This window comes from Lissotriton vulgaris, chromosome 9 (genome assembly GCF_964263255.1).
Source record: "Lissotriton vulgaris chromosome 9, aLisVul1.2, whole genome shotgun sequence".
NCBI lineage: Eukaryota > Metazoa > Chordata > Amphibia > Caudata > Salamandridae > Lissotriton > Lissotriton vulgaris.
Genome location: NC_141697.1, coordinates 422,756,081 through 422,771,945, shown reverse-complemented (window position 1 = coordinate 422,771,945; position 15,865 = coordinate 422,756,081). Strand labels below are relative to the sequence as shown.

Sequence of the window (15,865 nt, the reverse complement as noted above, 5' to 3'; positions counted from 1 at the left end):
CTAACATCGCAAATTTCCTACTCCGGTTTTTGTTTTTAGGAGTAGGCAGTAATCCCAACAGGACCGTACAGACCTCCTCAGGGATCACCCATCCCGTGGTTTCTTTTAGTTTTGCTAAGATTTCTGTTCAGTAGGGGACCAAAGTTGAGCAAGCCCAGGTCATATTTCCTAAAATCTGCATCTTTCACCATAGCGGGGAGAGGTGTGGCGCCGCGGGCAGGGCGTCTGACGATGGAATCTGGGGATCACGGTTCGATCCCCGGGTCCGGCGGCAGGTTAGCCCAGCACCATGTGACTCTGGGCAATAGCTTGCTTAATCTTCCCGACGGCCCGCAGCGCATAGAGACCCTTACGGGTGATTGTTAGCGTTTTACAAATGTGAATTATTATTATTATTATTATAGCAGGGACATTGCCCTGACTTATCTGGGTATATTCTATTTAGCGTTTTGGGGGTAAGGTACGTTTGATGCACGAAGCTGTATTGTATTAGTTTAAACTGAGTATTCAAGCTCACTCATTTAACCCCCCCTCATGTATTTTGATCCAATCTTTTTCTGTTAAAGGAGCTTTCACTTCTGTTGCCCATTTTGACTGAACGGGGAGTACCCGGATCATCTTATCATTAAGGGTCTTGGTGTTATCTCGTTTCTATGTACCTTCGCCCAAAAGCCCTTTTTTCTGTTTTGTGTTAGTCTCGTAGTTTGGTTGGTTAAGAGGGTACCCTGACAGAGGTAAGAAATTCTAGGACTGTCAGCCTCAAGCATGCCTGTGTGCGAATAGCCTTGTTCTGCTTGACTGAGCAAATGTCTGTGCTGGTCCAATATGTTCTGTCCAACTACTGTTGGTATTTCATTAGCAGTGTTTATTTGTTCTCATTTTCTATTTTCTACAGGTTCCTTGCACTCCTTATTGCTTAGTTTTGTTGTGGTTGTACAGTATACAGGATCTCCTAGCGGGGGCTGGTGTTGTGACTTACAATCAGTATTTGTGAATATGCTGAGGTGAGGTCTGTGTGTTGTGCCTATAGCATTGTTGTTGGATAGGGTGTCCTTATGTTTATTAATGATACTCTCACATATGTTGTGTGTATGGTTATGTAAGCGGCTTTTAAAGGCCTGTAAGGATCACTTGGGTGCCCTGTGCTCTGAAATTTATTCATAAGCAACAGAGCTATTGTAATTCTAGTCAGCTTCTAGTGATCTCTTTAGTAGTCATTGGGATTCATATGAGTGTGTCAAACCATATTTTCTCTATTACTGAATGGATCTACATAATCTAGTAAATGTTGGCGGTCCATAGTTTGTAAAGAAAAATTAATGTTCTTAGCATCTAATTTTATCATGTATTCCAATATGCTTGTATGGGTTTCTTCACTATTACACCCACAATTATTTTGCTGTCTTCGTTCATGTGTAATAGTTTACTTAATGAAGAGTTCCTCGCGGTTAGCAACAATTTATATTTTTCTTTCGGAGTGCATTTACTTTTGTTAGAAAACAAAAATCCAACTATGTGTGTTTTTTGTAACGTTTATTTTTTTTACCTTCTCCGAACAGTACTTAGTGATGGACTATTATGTAGGTGGTGATTTGTTGACACTACTGAGCAAGTTTGAAGACCGGCTTCCTGAAGACATGGCGCGGTTTTACCTTGCTGAAATGGTGCTCGCTATTCATTCCATTCATCAGCTGCATTACGTCCACAGGTAAAAAGGATTTTCTTAGTTATTTACTAGTTTAATGTGCATTGCCTGCAAAAGCTTTGTCTATAACATCAGTTTGTTACTCGACCCAAGACATACTTGTGATCATTTTAGTCATGTAAAATCTTAATGTTGCTTGTTTTTTCTACGTGCTAGTTATGTAATGTTGCAAAATTGGCAGAAACCCTCATTGTCAGCTGCTGGCGACCTGATCCAGGTAGTTTTTTTCTGCTTACCAGAAGGAACTGTGCCCTTTAATTGTATTCTCTCTTAGACTAAAGTGAACCACTATCCACCTCCGTTGTGATATTTTGTCCCTTTTTTCCACTTGTGTTTCTCTGGTTGATGATATTCGTACCTAATTTCAGCCTACTAAAAACCCCTGTTTCTCGGACCACCTTCCTGATCACTTGGAGAAATGTTAGTTGTATCAGGCGAATCACTTGGATAGCACAAGCAGACCCAGTTGTTTCATGGCAGTGAGGTGCTTCAGCCAGACCTAGACGTGAAAGAAGACCAGATACCTGAATGATCCAAAAGTTGACACAGCTAAAGTGAGAGATTATTCCAATAGCGGTAGGCTTGCACCAGTGTCACTTGGCCTATGCTCCATTGTCTGCTACATCAGGGGTCAAAAGAAACTCATGGTCGAGGTGTATACGGCTCATTGAGCAAAACAGAAGGTTCTGGAAACCACACAAAGCCAAAATGCAAAGTCAGTGAAGAAATTTCCGAATGGCTGTAACTGAGTTCTACTGGTTGGCCTCAGAAATTATCAGTCCACCATATACTGAAGTATCGGAGGATGATGGAGCAGAAACGTGGTGTAACGAATGTATAGTAAAGTGCTGTTTTAAAACCTATCTCCTCTCAGGACATCTGCTGATGTGAGGCTGCATGTGATCAGACACCCTAATACATAAATGTGAGACCCTGAACTGATAAGAGCACACATAGGCCACTAAGTACCTATGGACCAGCCTGCATTCAACATAACCCGATGTTTATTCTCACCATCAGAACAAGGGACTGTAGTTGCACCATTTCTGAAACTCTTCCATTCGGACCATCTTGAGTTGGCTAATTTGAACACCTTCTCAGAGTTTTCTTTTCCAGCAATATTGCTTCTGCCGTGTTCCAAAGAACAATGAATATTTGATTGAGGATCATATTTGCATGACCCTTTCATTGTGTGCTTCTCTATTGTGAAGGGTGAAATTAATTCTGATGTTCTGATCAACACCACGTCTTACGCTAACTGCGATAGTAGGTTTTTTTGTAGAGCTTTATGCTGCATTTGACATTTCAGGGGAACCATACTCCTCTATTACCTTAGAGCCAGAAGCTTATAGATTAAAGAAAACAAAAATTAGGTACACTTCTGAATTTTTAGAAGCCACCAGTTTCAGATGACGCAAAATTAAAAACAACATGCACAACAACAAAATTGCTTCTATATCACAAAACTGCAGAAACAGCTATTCTTTTATGTTATGTTATGCGTAGGTTATAATTGCAGCCTCCACAGCCGACTAACTCACTGACCACATCCCTTGCTCTCCGTATCTCCATTCACACCTTCCTCCGTATGATCACCAATCCACTGTCTGTCTCTTGCATCTACATATTCGCCCCCTCCTAGATCCATTCATTCATGCTAGCCCCGTCTTCAAACACGCTGACCCTCCCTTCATCCGCTCTGATCTCACTTTTACACGCTGCCCCTAACTGTCCGTGCTGCCCCCACTTTTCCATGGTGCCCCTCGCCCTCCAGCCCTTTTCTTCAAGCCTGCCCCAATGGGTGTTCTGTTTATAGGACACCACGTGCATTCTCTCTTTTCATACTGCAAAGCGCACCCCAGTTACTGGAATGATTAGTGAAAAGCCTGACACTCACGGGGATATTAAGTTAATTACCTTTATCACCATTTGCGTCAGGAATTAAATGTGCTTTTCTACACTGCATGTTCGCTCAATTGCTTCTGTTTCCTCGTGCTTTAAACGGCAGCTGCGAGTATTTCTTAGTTTACCTGTCCACGCTGTAACGAGCCCGAGAGGAAGAAAGGCTCTTCCTGGGTGTATGACGTGTACCCTGGAGGTGTTTTTTTAAAAACCCTCTACACTTCTTCTTTAGAAGCGATGTTGCAGAAGTCGGCATGAGTTAAAGTTTCCATCACCCTTCTGCTGAGTCTCTCTATGGCCGCTGCCTCCAAGTTCTCTCTAACGCACTCAAATTAAGGTGTTAGGCGAAAATCAACGTAGGGTGTAAATCACCTCCATTTCTTGCAGTGCCACTTGAACTTCTTTTTAAGGGCAATTTAGGCTTCCGCTTATTTGTTAGTTAAAAAGAATTGTAGAACAAACGGAAACGCTCACAACTTGAGACTCGGGTCGGTTTCTTGTCTGTTTTCGTGCCAGGACACCTTTTTTTCTTCATGAAAACAACACCGTGTAGTCAAATTTCAATTAATAGCCTAACTTTTCTTGTTAGCCATTATTGTCAACATAAACATAAAAGATGAACGTTTAATTACTACGATCACGCATTTCTTGCTACAATTAAAATAAACGCGTGAACAGAAACAAAGTTGTTGTGCAATGCTGAGTGAAAATCCTTGCTGTGTTATTAATATTAAGCAAATACTGTTTTCAGGCTCGTTTAAAAAAACAACCTTCCTTCCTTTCGTACAGTGGGAGGAAATTAGTCAGGAAGACGAAGAACACTGTGTGCAGATTTTTTTCACAGCTTTTCAAAAGTATGTGCCAAAAAAGACTTTGGTAAACAGCGCGGCGGTGACGCAGCAGTCCTGTATAACAAGCTCCTTCTTGAAGCCGCGGCTTTTGGGCTGCATACCAGGCGTCTCAGGGTAGAGGCAGACCTGTTTAACCGGTCATCCCCCAGGTGGACGCAGGCAGGCTGCTTGTACTGAGCTCGTGATTCTGAAATGGTCCCTCCTATAGCAGCGGTTTTGCACAGGACATATATATTTAGAGTAGCCCGAGTGAGACCTGTTTGAAATGGCATTATGCCCACCACAGAACTTCATCTTCAAGTTGTCAACTTCTGCAGCCCTACTTTCAAGCCAGTTCAAGTGCAGAAAACACATTACTACCACAGTTTTTCTTCCTCATCTCGGACCGCCGGTTGAGACCCTCCTCCTTTGCTTCCCTTTAAAGTTGGACCGAATTTAAAATAGGATTCCTGTCTAGCCTATCACATAATTTGGACAGAAATTACTCTTTTCACTTTGCTAGGCGAGCTACTTGCTTTTTTTTTATTTTGATCAGGTTTGTTTAGTTGATGGTCTTTCAAAGTTGCTTTATTCTCTTTACAGTAGTTAAACCCTCAGTTAAGTGTAATATATTGTGCTACCACACATAATTTGTTTGAGGGACAGTCACCACACACAGTTCCATTTGTAGATTTGGTTTGTTGGTGTCAAGCCCTAGCAATGAGTCTGTAAACCCCACACTTCTATCTGCTCATCACATGTTATAGATTGGAGAATTTGCAGCCTTTTAGGAAGTGGCCCATAAATGTGGGCTTGTTTCAGATGAGCAGAGACTGTATTACTTGCTTTTCCAGTCCAAACATAAAATTGTATTTCCCCTTTTATTCATGAATTTTGTCAGTGAGGTTAGAAACCTCGCTATCTGTTTCATTTGAAGGCCTGCTTAAAGTAAAAGGGAGGTGGAGGGTAACTTCTAATTAAACTATGGTCACTCAGCTGAGCTAGTAGAAATTGCAGCGGAAAACACTGGTGTTTTGTACTTGGGTGTTCATTACTCCATTTTCACCAGTCGGATCTGAATTTGACTACATCTTCATAAGCAGTAAAGAATAGGAATTCTATGTTTGTACTCTAAAAGGAAGAGTCCATTCAACTCAGATATTCCTCTATTTGTATGATAGAAGTTGCATGTTCCTAAGCTATGAAAACCTTGTTCATTAGTGGTTCAAATCAGATTTTAAACACGGGGAACTTAGCAGAGCTGAAACTCTTGCTAGAAATGTCCAAAATTACATAGTTACAACCCTTTGTCCCTATATTTAATATTGGACTAGAAAGATAGTCACTGATCTCCATGATTTGGTAAGACTTGCTAGTAAAACCTGGGCCAGGTTAAGTATTTACAGATTAAAAGACTGGCTGTTGTATGTGCAGATCTGAAAGAGACAGTTATAGATGCCTTACCTTAGAATTTCCTTCAGGCGTCAGACTGGATCCAGAGAATTTTTTCTTAGCAGTACCCCTGCACGTTAGTAGATGGCTTCGGTCGTCTCTGTGTCTGTCGTCGGCGTCGTGGTCGCTGGGATGACGTTGCGGTGCCTACTTATTCGCCGCCCCTGCGCGCTGACGTCCGTTCTTTCTTTTCTGCGCCAGCCTGGCGCACATCCGGAGAGAGTGCTACCCCTTTAGTCACTTTTTGACCAGTGCACCCACTGGATAGGGGGCAGACAAGGTGCCACATTTGGAACATTTTAAGCATTTAAGACCATTTCTTTAACTGTATGCTTTTCTACAGAAAGCGAACGCTTTACTTTTTCTGTTGACCATTTATGTGCCGTAAGTTAGATTACTGAATGGATTGATACATTTCAGCCAAGGTCATAAAAAATAGTAGGAAAATAAATGATGTATGATGCAACGTCTGGTCCTTGTGCTGCTAACTTAAATAATTAGTGGAAAAAATGCTTGTGTGCCTTACCCTGACAATCTTATTTTAAAAACGTGAGCAATGAAAAAAAAAGTAAATTACGTAGATACGTTATTTACTGCTCCATTTCTTGGTCAAAAACGCAGAGCACAACAGTGCTGTTTTTATTCGTTATTGGCATATGACCTGATGCCATAACCTTGTGTAACCAGCATGTGTACATACATGATCAGGAAAGAATGCATCACATGGGATTTGGTTCCCCAAAGTAATATGAATGTGCTGTAACGTGGAGGTTACCGTTCTTTTGACTTCTGTGAACACCCACTAAACCATTACTGGAATCCGAAGACACCCACCGAGTCATTATTGGAAGCAAGTGACCACCAGCCTAAGCAATTTCTATGATTTGAATCTCAAAACAATGCACAAAAATACAAAAACAGATATACACCAAGCAAATGCTCATATGTTTAAATATTGTATTTAATACACAATCAAATATAGAAAGTTTTCACCTTTTCAATTTTACTTCTTTATTTGTATATTCTTTATCAATATTTATGCATCAATTTTAATAATATTTAATTTTGTAACACAGATTTCTTGAGTAGGTCCCACAGAGGTCCTTAGATCACAGGTTAAGAACTCACTGCTAAAAGTACATTTGATAACGAACCAGCAAAGAGCACAGGCGTTAAAAGTAACTTTGAAGATGATTTAGCATACATCTGCCACCCCACCAACCCAAAGATTTATTTTATATTGTGCCATTTACTCACTACAAACACACCAACTTGATGTAAGCTTGTGCCTAGTTTCTCAAACTCTTCTCATAATAGCTGTACATAGGAATGCTCACTTGAAACTATAGTAAGCAGGTGTCACACTGTCACTAGCTGTCCACCCTCCTTGACTGACTGCTTGCTGATAATTCACTTACTGCTTATCGATTGGAAACCCCTTAGTGCAGCTTAGCGTGTGAATGTCTTGAAAGAGAACAATAGCTCATAAAAGCGAGATGTAAAATAAAAATATATTTTCCTTTGCTGGATGCATTTTGCTGTTGATATAATGCACGTACATTTTCTCTTCTCATTATTTATTAATTGCTATTGACTCTTGTTAGTCTCAATACACTCAAGTCATAAAGGCGTATCATGTTTTTAACTACAGGGACATAAAACCTGATAATGTTCTCCTGGACATGAATGGCCACATTCGCCTGGCTGACTTTGGATCCTGCTTGAAGATGAATGATGATGGCACGGTATGTATGACTCATTTGTCTCTGAAGTCTTATCAATCTTTTGCATCCTGTGTGAGCGACTAAAAAACAATATGGCAGCAACGTGTAGCCAAAAACGCACATGGTATTGTGATGCTTACAATCTGTACTTTCCTAGGTGAAAAGAGAGGGTATCACAACATTTTAATTCTATCTGTACGGTCACCAGTGCTCTGAAGTCTACCTCTATAATTTAAGCCATGGACAACTAATTTATTAGATAGATAAGGACTTTTCTATTGATGTTTATTTATTTTTTTAACAAACACTTCATTCAGAATAAAAGTGCATGCAGCTTTTTTGCTACATCAGCCTTGGTGCTGGACATTCCAACGCCTGCAGTGCACTATGAACACACTCCAGCAATAGCAGCCAGCAAAATGTCAGGGGCAGCTGCACAAAGAAACATAGATATGGTGAGGCATTAACCGCCCTATAACTTCACCCACCCTCCCATACACACCCCCCCCTCCTCTACCCACACCTCTTCCATCATGGAAAGCATGGGCAAGCATACATACAAAATTAAGTACCCACCCGAGCTCACCAAAAAAACGCCAACCGCTTCAAACACAACTTCCTGAAGACCCACCCCGAAACCCCGTTTGTGGACACCTATTTCTCACCAATTAATGGGGCCACGAGCACTGATATTATCCTCTACACTGCACGTAGAGCACAGTGGAGGAAAATGTTCCTCGCCACTCTCACTATCTCCACCACTAGAAAATCCGCTCATGGGCTAACACTCACTATTACACCATCCCAACTTTTCCCTGGCAGAGCCACTATCTCCATCTACAACAATGGGATCATCCTATTCCAATCCACTGATAGGAACCTCGACCTACTCGACAACCTGTTCCCCACCCTCATAGATCATATCTCCAACCGACGGACCCCAACTCCTAATACTGCGGACTACACAACACCCTCAACTCCCAATCGTCAATCTAACTTGCCTTGCCAATCACAGCATCTGAACGACACACCCCCCCCTCAGCGCTGTAATTAGTCACCCACTCGAGTCCACCTCGCCACCCCTCTCATACACTAGCGAAGATCACGCCCTTTCGTACATCCCCCATACCCCCACCCTCCTTACCCCCCACCGCACACCTCAGACGGGCCTCTCAGAACCCACCATCGCCCTGAACTTATCTCCCATGCCCGCTGCAGGACAATCTCTCACCCGATCTCCCCCCCCCCCACACTCACTCCACACTCCCCCATTCGCCCAGCCAGACTCACGGAACACACCACCTCCCTCTCCCTAACGCTTCAACCCCTCTCCCCCCCCCCCATTCTCAGCCCCCACTATCTTACTTGCACCCCCACCATCTCTAGCCTACAATCATCCCTCAATTCACATGCGCCGCCTCCCCCCAGCGCCATCACCCATGCTACCAACGCCCCCCCTACCTCATCCACACCCCCTACCCAAAATCTCTCGCACCCATCGAATACCACCCCACCTACTACTGCCTCAGAGCCCTGCATCGTCGCTAGCACATCCATATCCCTCCGCACCAGTTCCCACCCCAGGGTCCCACTCAACCACGGCTCTCATTCCCAATACCACCTCCAACCCAACCCTAGACATGATTATATCCACCCTCCTACAAGTCAAAGACGACCTCCACACCATCAAAGAACTTCTCTTCAAACACCCCTGACACCCCCTATCCACCACTTCCGCCCACAACAAGGCCTCCACCCTCCCCACAGACCCTTTCATTCATTACCCCCCGCGTTGGCCCTCTATCCCCCCTCGTAATATCACCTGCCACACACGTCGCACCCTCAACCCCCTCTCTGACCGCGACCTATACACTCTCCTCCGCTCATATGCCCCAGGTCCCACTAAACACACAACCAACACACACCTTCCCATACCCACGATTCCGACAAATCCCCTTAGGCCCCCCACACTGAGCAACAGAAGGTCCGTCCCCAACAATCTCAGAAAAGTCCCTCTTTCTTTAGAATACTCGACCACCCCTCTAACTCCGAGACTCAAATGTCTCCTTCTCAACTGCAGATCGGCCCTGAGACACTCCTCAGACATCGCGGATCTCATCTTAACAATGGACCTTGATCTAGCCATTCTGACTGAAACGTGGCTAACTGAAGCCTCTACACCTATAATGGACATTCTAGTCCCCCCCCCCCAACTATCACATCATTAGACTCGACAGAACAGGCAAGACGGGCGGGGGCATCGCATGCATTTATAGGAGCGACCTCGCTGTCACTAAAGCCACCTCCCCCTCCCTCACCTCCTGTGAACTCATCTGCCTCGATATCACCAGCGAGGGTAAACCTGTATGCTCCCTGCATGTCATCTACCACCCACCCGGGGACAACCTCACCTTCTCCCAACAACTCATGGACACGATAACATCCAATGCTGGGCGACAGATCTCTCAAATCTACCTGGGTGACTTTAACCTCCACTGGAACGACCAGAAAGACGCTTTGGTGAATAGTCTCAAATCTTTCCTCAGTGCACATGACCTCTCCCAAATCTGCAACAGTCCGACACATGACAAAGGCTCCATCCTTGACCTTATCATCGCCAAAGAGGACTCTACCCATCTGGAGTCAATCCTACCCTGTGACTGGTCAGACCACCACATTATCACATTCTTCATCAACGAGAAGGTCAAACCTAACCCGGCTCAACCCACCAAAAGCAAGATCTGGAAAAGGGACATGAAGAATCTTAACCCCAACTCCTTGCCTTCCCACACCCGCAGTCTCCTTCCCCCTGCGGGCGTCTCCGATGTTCACTCTCTGACCGACCTCTACCTCGACTCTATGACCTCAATAATCAACGTAGCCGCCCCCCTGCAACTGAAGAGAGCCTCCACCAAGAACTCAAACCCATGGTACGATGGAAGGCTCAATGAAGACAGGCGTGCTATGCGAATGGCAGAGCGCACCTGGAGATCTGACCCCTCAGCTCTGCACCTTAAAACACTTAAGAATAGGAGAAATGCCTACTTTAGGAAAAACAAGTGCGCAAAATCAGACTTTTTTTAGCCAACAGCTGGACCAAGCAAAAAAACGACCAAGAAAACTGTTCGAGCTAGTCAAAGCCCAAACCAAAATGCAAACCATACAGTCAATCAGCACAACAAGTGATACTCCAAGCTGTGAAGACTTTTCCGCTTTCTTCAAGATTAGGACCGACAATATAAGAAGTGATCTCCTCAATGATGTAAACCGATACTCCAGCCCCATCACCATCAATGCAACTAACACTCAACCTAAAAACAACGCGTCATGGACGTCCTTCGTCACTTACTCTGAGGAAACAATTCTCAAACTGCTCGGCACCTTGAAGCCCTCTAATCACCTCTCAGACCCCCTACCGGCTAATGCTGTAAAAGGCTTCACCCCCTGCTCCTCCCACTCTGGACTAAAATCATTACCTGTTCCCTTCAACAAGGGCTCATCCCAGACTCCCTCAAGGTAGGGCAAGTCATGCCTATCCGCAAGAAACCTACAGCTGATCAGGCCGACCTAAACAATTACCGCCCCATCACCAATATCCCCACCTTGGCCAAACTGCTAGAAAAATGCGTGCAGCTCCAGCTGACGAAACACATAGACCAATTTGACCTCCTCAACTCTCATCAATCAGGATTCCGAGCAAAACACAGCACGGAAACGGCTATGACTCACATAATTGATGACGCCCTCCAAATCCTTGATCGCAATGACTCTTGCCTCCTCATCCTTCTTGCTCTCTCCTCAGCATTTGATACGGTCAAACACGAGAATCTACTGGAGCTGTTAAATACCAGAATGGGTTTATCCGGGACTGTCCTCAAATGGTTCACCTCCTTCCTACACAACCGGTCTCAGTAGTTCAAGATCAACAACGAGCTGTCCTCATCTGTGCCTGTAACACTAGGCGTCCCACAAGGATCTGCCCTATCCCCCACATTGTTCAACCTCGTCATGGAACCACTCACCACCGTGCTTCAGGCAGCGAATGTACACTTCCATATGTACGCCGATGACACTCAACTTTACCTCAAGCTACAATCCCCGGAAGACATCAAACTTCTGAACTTCACACTAAGAAGCACCCAATCTTGGCTGGCCGTTAACCCCCTCAAACTAAATGCTCTGAAAACCGAGTTCCTTCTGATCGCACCCCCTGCGAAAAGAACGATCACCCAAACCTGGCTCAATCATCTAACCGCATTCAATGTTCAGCCCACCATCGTGGACTCCGCGAAGTCCATAGGCATCACACTTGACTCCAATCTCAACATGCAGCAGAACATTAGCAAAGCAACTAAAGGGGCCAATTTCCAAATCACCACTTTGAGGAAACTCAAACCCTTCCTCCCACCCAAGGACTTCCAAACTGCTCTACAAGCCCTAGTCATCCCCCGCATTGACTACGGAATTGCGTCTCTCAGCGGGCTCCCCCTATCAACAACGGCACCCCTTAGAGCCTCCCTGAACGCTGCCGCGAGACTCATCACTGGCTCTAGAAAACACTTGCATATATCCCCGGACTTGAAATCCCTGAACTGGCTGCCTTTTGAAGCCAGAATACAGCTGAAAATTGCCTCCATGACACACTCGGCCGTACATCACAAGTCTCCCAACTACCTCACTCAAAAGCTGACTATATCAGGAGGTGCGAGATCCAATAGAAGCACAAAAAACCTCCTACTGAAACCTCGAAGATTCCGGAAGGTCAAAACATACAAGCGCTCCTTCTCAGGAATTGCACCCAGGATCTGGAATGCACTCCCGCCTAAAACGAGGCTTATCTCCTCCTCTGCACTTTTTAAGAAAGAGGTAAAAGCCATCCTTATGGCTAAATTCACCGGAACTCTAGTGTTAATGGATCAAAGACATTGCGCAGCCTCTGTATTATTGGTTTTTCTGACTGTTTATCGTGTTATATTGTTTTGCTTCTTACCTTGCAACTCACCTACTACTTAATATTATACTGTTCTCAAGAATGGGTTTATTCACCCCCTGATTGCCCCATCCCTCTATTTCTGTAAAGCGCGCTGATATCTGCAAAGATATTGTTCGCGCTATATAAAACCTTGAATAAATAAATAGGCATGGGTTTGGGGCCCACTCCACTTGAAGAAAAAAAAAGCAGGGGCACGGGGGTGGCCCCAGTAAAAAGAGAAAAAAGCAGTCTGCCCTCAAAAATAAAAACAAATGAAGCTGCTCTTCCAATGGGGCTTCTGAAGAGCAGCAGCAACAAAAAAAAATGTTTATTGGGTAAATCGTGGAGGTAACCATCAGGAGAGATGAAAGAATATTCCAGCGGCAAACACCGACCAGTTGTGTGTGTATGTTTGAGTCCTGCAGCAAAATGTATGCACAACGAATACAAGTGTGTCTGAACCATGGCACGAAGATAAGTGAAAGCGGTCTATGTAAAATTACATGTTTTTTTATTTTTATAGAAGATAGGTCAGAAGAAAGGGATAAGCCAAGGAGATGGGACTTGGGGCAGGCACAAAATTAATTCTTTGCATTAATCTCCATATAGGTCATTAAGCATGGACTACTAATGTTCATATTTACCTAAGTTTCATTTTCTCTATCCTTGTATTCATTCTGATTCATCTGAATCCATGTTAAACCATTACATTTCCAAATCCTAAGAGCTCTTCTCTACCACCATGATTTGTTATAACCAAGGTGTTCACTCCATGTTCAGATCCAAACTGCTAGGTATAGCATTCAAAATTGGCATAGATGATCAAGGATATTCCGCTTTTTTCTTCTTCTAGCCTAAACCCATTCAAAAACATCTTTCCATAATGGCACCACCTTGCTATTTACTCTGTGGAAAAGGAATCCCAGAGATTTCTGACTCCAGCAACATATATTAGAATCACTCCACAATAGTTTAGTCATTTGTATGGGTTGATGTCTAATTGTGTAACAAAGAAGGGGTAGCAGAATTGGATCAAGTGTTGATCCTTAGGCTCAATTTACCATTCCAAGAGATAAGAAGAATGGAAGGTCCAACATGAGTCAGAGCCCCAAGTAGCAATGATTGACAAAAAGGGACTCAGTTGTTCCTGAGGGAAGAGTCAAAAGTAAGAGTAAAAGTAAATGGGTCAAGGAGGGAAAAAGGTGGGAAAAAGGTGGGTAGTGCTCAGTGGAGTGCTACCCTGGGCATCCCATTAGTTGGAATGAATGGCCTCACACACTCTTGCAAGTGTCATGCTTCATCATTGGCCGTTGCTCCTCGTTGGGCAGGCGGTGCAATGTCCAACGGGCTCACCTCTAGGAGGGGCTCTTTATCGGAGATCTTTTTTCCAACAGCCTGTGGGTGAAGTGCAAGTGAGGGGCCAAGTAAGAAGTGAATAGTGTACTATTCACTTCTTACTTGGCCCCTCACTTGCACTTCACCCACAGGCTGTTGGAAAAAAGATCTCCGATAAAGAGCCCCTCCTAGAGGTGAGCCCGTTGGACATTGCACCGCCTGCCCAACGAGGAGCAACGGCCAATGATGAAGCATGACACTTGCAAGAGTGTGTGAGGCCATTCATTCCAACTAATGGGATGCCCAGGGTAGCACTCCACTGAGCACTACCCACCTTTTTCCCTCCTTGACCCATTTACTTTTACTCTTACTTTTGACTCTTCCCTCAGGAACAACTGAGTCCCTTTTTGTCAATCATTGATGTCTAATTGCTAAAGAGAGACATTTGTAATGAAATATTGTTTCTGCTCGAGTGAGAATTGCAATGGTTTTCGTTTAATTTGCTTTTGCAGAGTTATGCATATTTTAAAACATGGACCTGCTCTAAATTGTCTGCTCTTATCATATTGGTTTGACTAAGATTGTTTGCATTTTTGTTCATTCAAAAACTCCTCCACTTCTTTGTTTAAATACTTTCTGATGTTACGTAACTGTAGCAGGATGCATCATCTTACTCTTAAATTTGGAAGTTAAAACTATTTCAGGGTTTAACTCGTACATTTAGCAGCAATGAATCTTTGTACCGAATGCTAAGATAATTTTAGTTGTGGTTTGTTTGCTTTTCCTCCTTTGATACACAGGTGTTTCCTGCAGTCCCATGTGCCAGATGGCGAGTGTCATTTGGAATGTGACCTCTAAGCTCCATTTACGTTTTCTCTTCCTCTGCAGGTACAGTCCTCTGTGGCAGTTGGCACACCTGATTACATCTCGCCTGAGATTTTGCAAGCTATGGAGGATGGGATGGGCAGGTATGGCCCAGAATGTGATTGGTGGTCACTGGGTGTCTGCATGTATGAGATGATGTACGGGGAAACACCATTCTATGCAGAGTCCCTAGTGGAAACATATGGGAAAATCATGAACCATGAGGTAAGGCATACTTATTTATTTTTTTAACACAAAAAAGTATGCAAGTTCAGTAATAATGAATAATAAGGTTCTCTCTCTAATCTTGTACAAAAATATGTTCTATGCTTAATTTTGAGGTAACAGGACGAACAATGTAACTGTTTTATATAAAGTTGGTGTATCAGGTGAAGCAATTCTTCTGGTTTTTGTGAGGAGTCTTCATGTGCCATATATGTTGGATTGGTTGTTTGCAGAAGGAAGCTGCACACTACTTAAAACAATATGAAATCAGATATGTTACCCACGCCTTATAGAGTGCTTTATTTTCATATTATTGCCACAAAATCTCATTAATCATGGAAAACATGAGATGCCTGCCCAAACCTGAGAAACATTTCGGTCCAAGTTACACAATTCAATTGTACAATATGCATATATAGTCCCACACATGGTTGGGTTGGAAAGAACCCCCACACCTGCCACTCCCTGACCAAGTTCCCACTTCCTGGGCATTTTCTCTTTGAGCATAGCTGTTGGATACTTACCATGTCATTTATTGACTTCCTACCGCACATTTATCCAGTATTGGGGTATCTTTCATAGATTCACATGTTTGAATCATTCTCCGTCGTCGAAGAGGGAGTCCCATGGTAATATAAATAAAGCAGCAATTAAAGAACTTCCATAGGCTATCACAGAGGCAATCATGCGTTTAATAGCCTACCTACCTCCTTTTCTTAAAAGGACCAAACTTAAATACAACCAATCAGTAACCAGCACCCTCTAGAACCTTCCCCAAGAGAGGCTGAGTCCCTCTGATTTTCACCGCATGTCACCGCATTAACAAAAAAAGAGCAGTTTAACTCATACCAAAGAT

At 43.7% G+C, this 15,865-nt stretch overlaps 1 protein-coding gene across 1 annotated transcript in view; it reads left to right on the top strand.

The window, feature by feature from the left end:
* The window catches only part of CDC42BPB (CDC42 binding protein kinase beta), a 900,025-nt gene that overhangs the window by 266,203 nt on the left and 617,957 nt on the right, over nucleotides 1-15,865 (top strand). Inside the window, exons 5-7 of the mRNA XM_086937841.1 lie at nucleotides 1,560-1,708; nucleotides 7,541-7,634; nucleotides 14,809-15,009. Of these exons, the coding sequence (XP_086793967.1) occupies nucleotides 1,560-1,708; nucleotides 7,541-7,634; nucleotides 14,809-15,009 (444 nt within the window). The remainder of the gene's footprint in view (nucleotides 1-1,559; nucleotides 1,709-7,540; nucleotides 7,635-14,808; nucleotides 15,010-15,865) is intronic.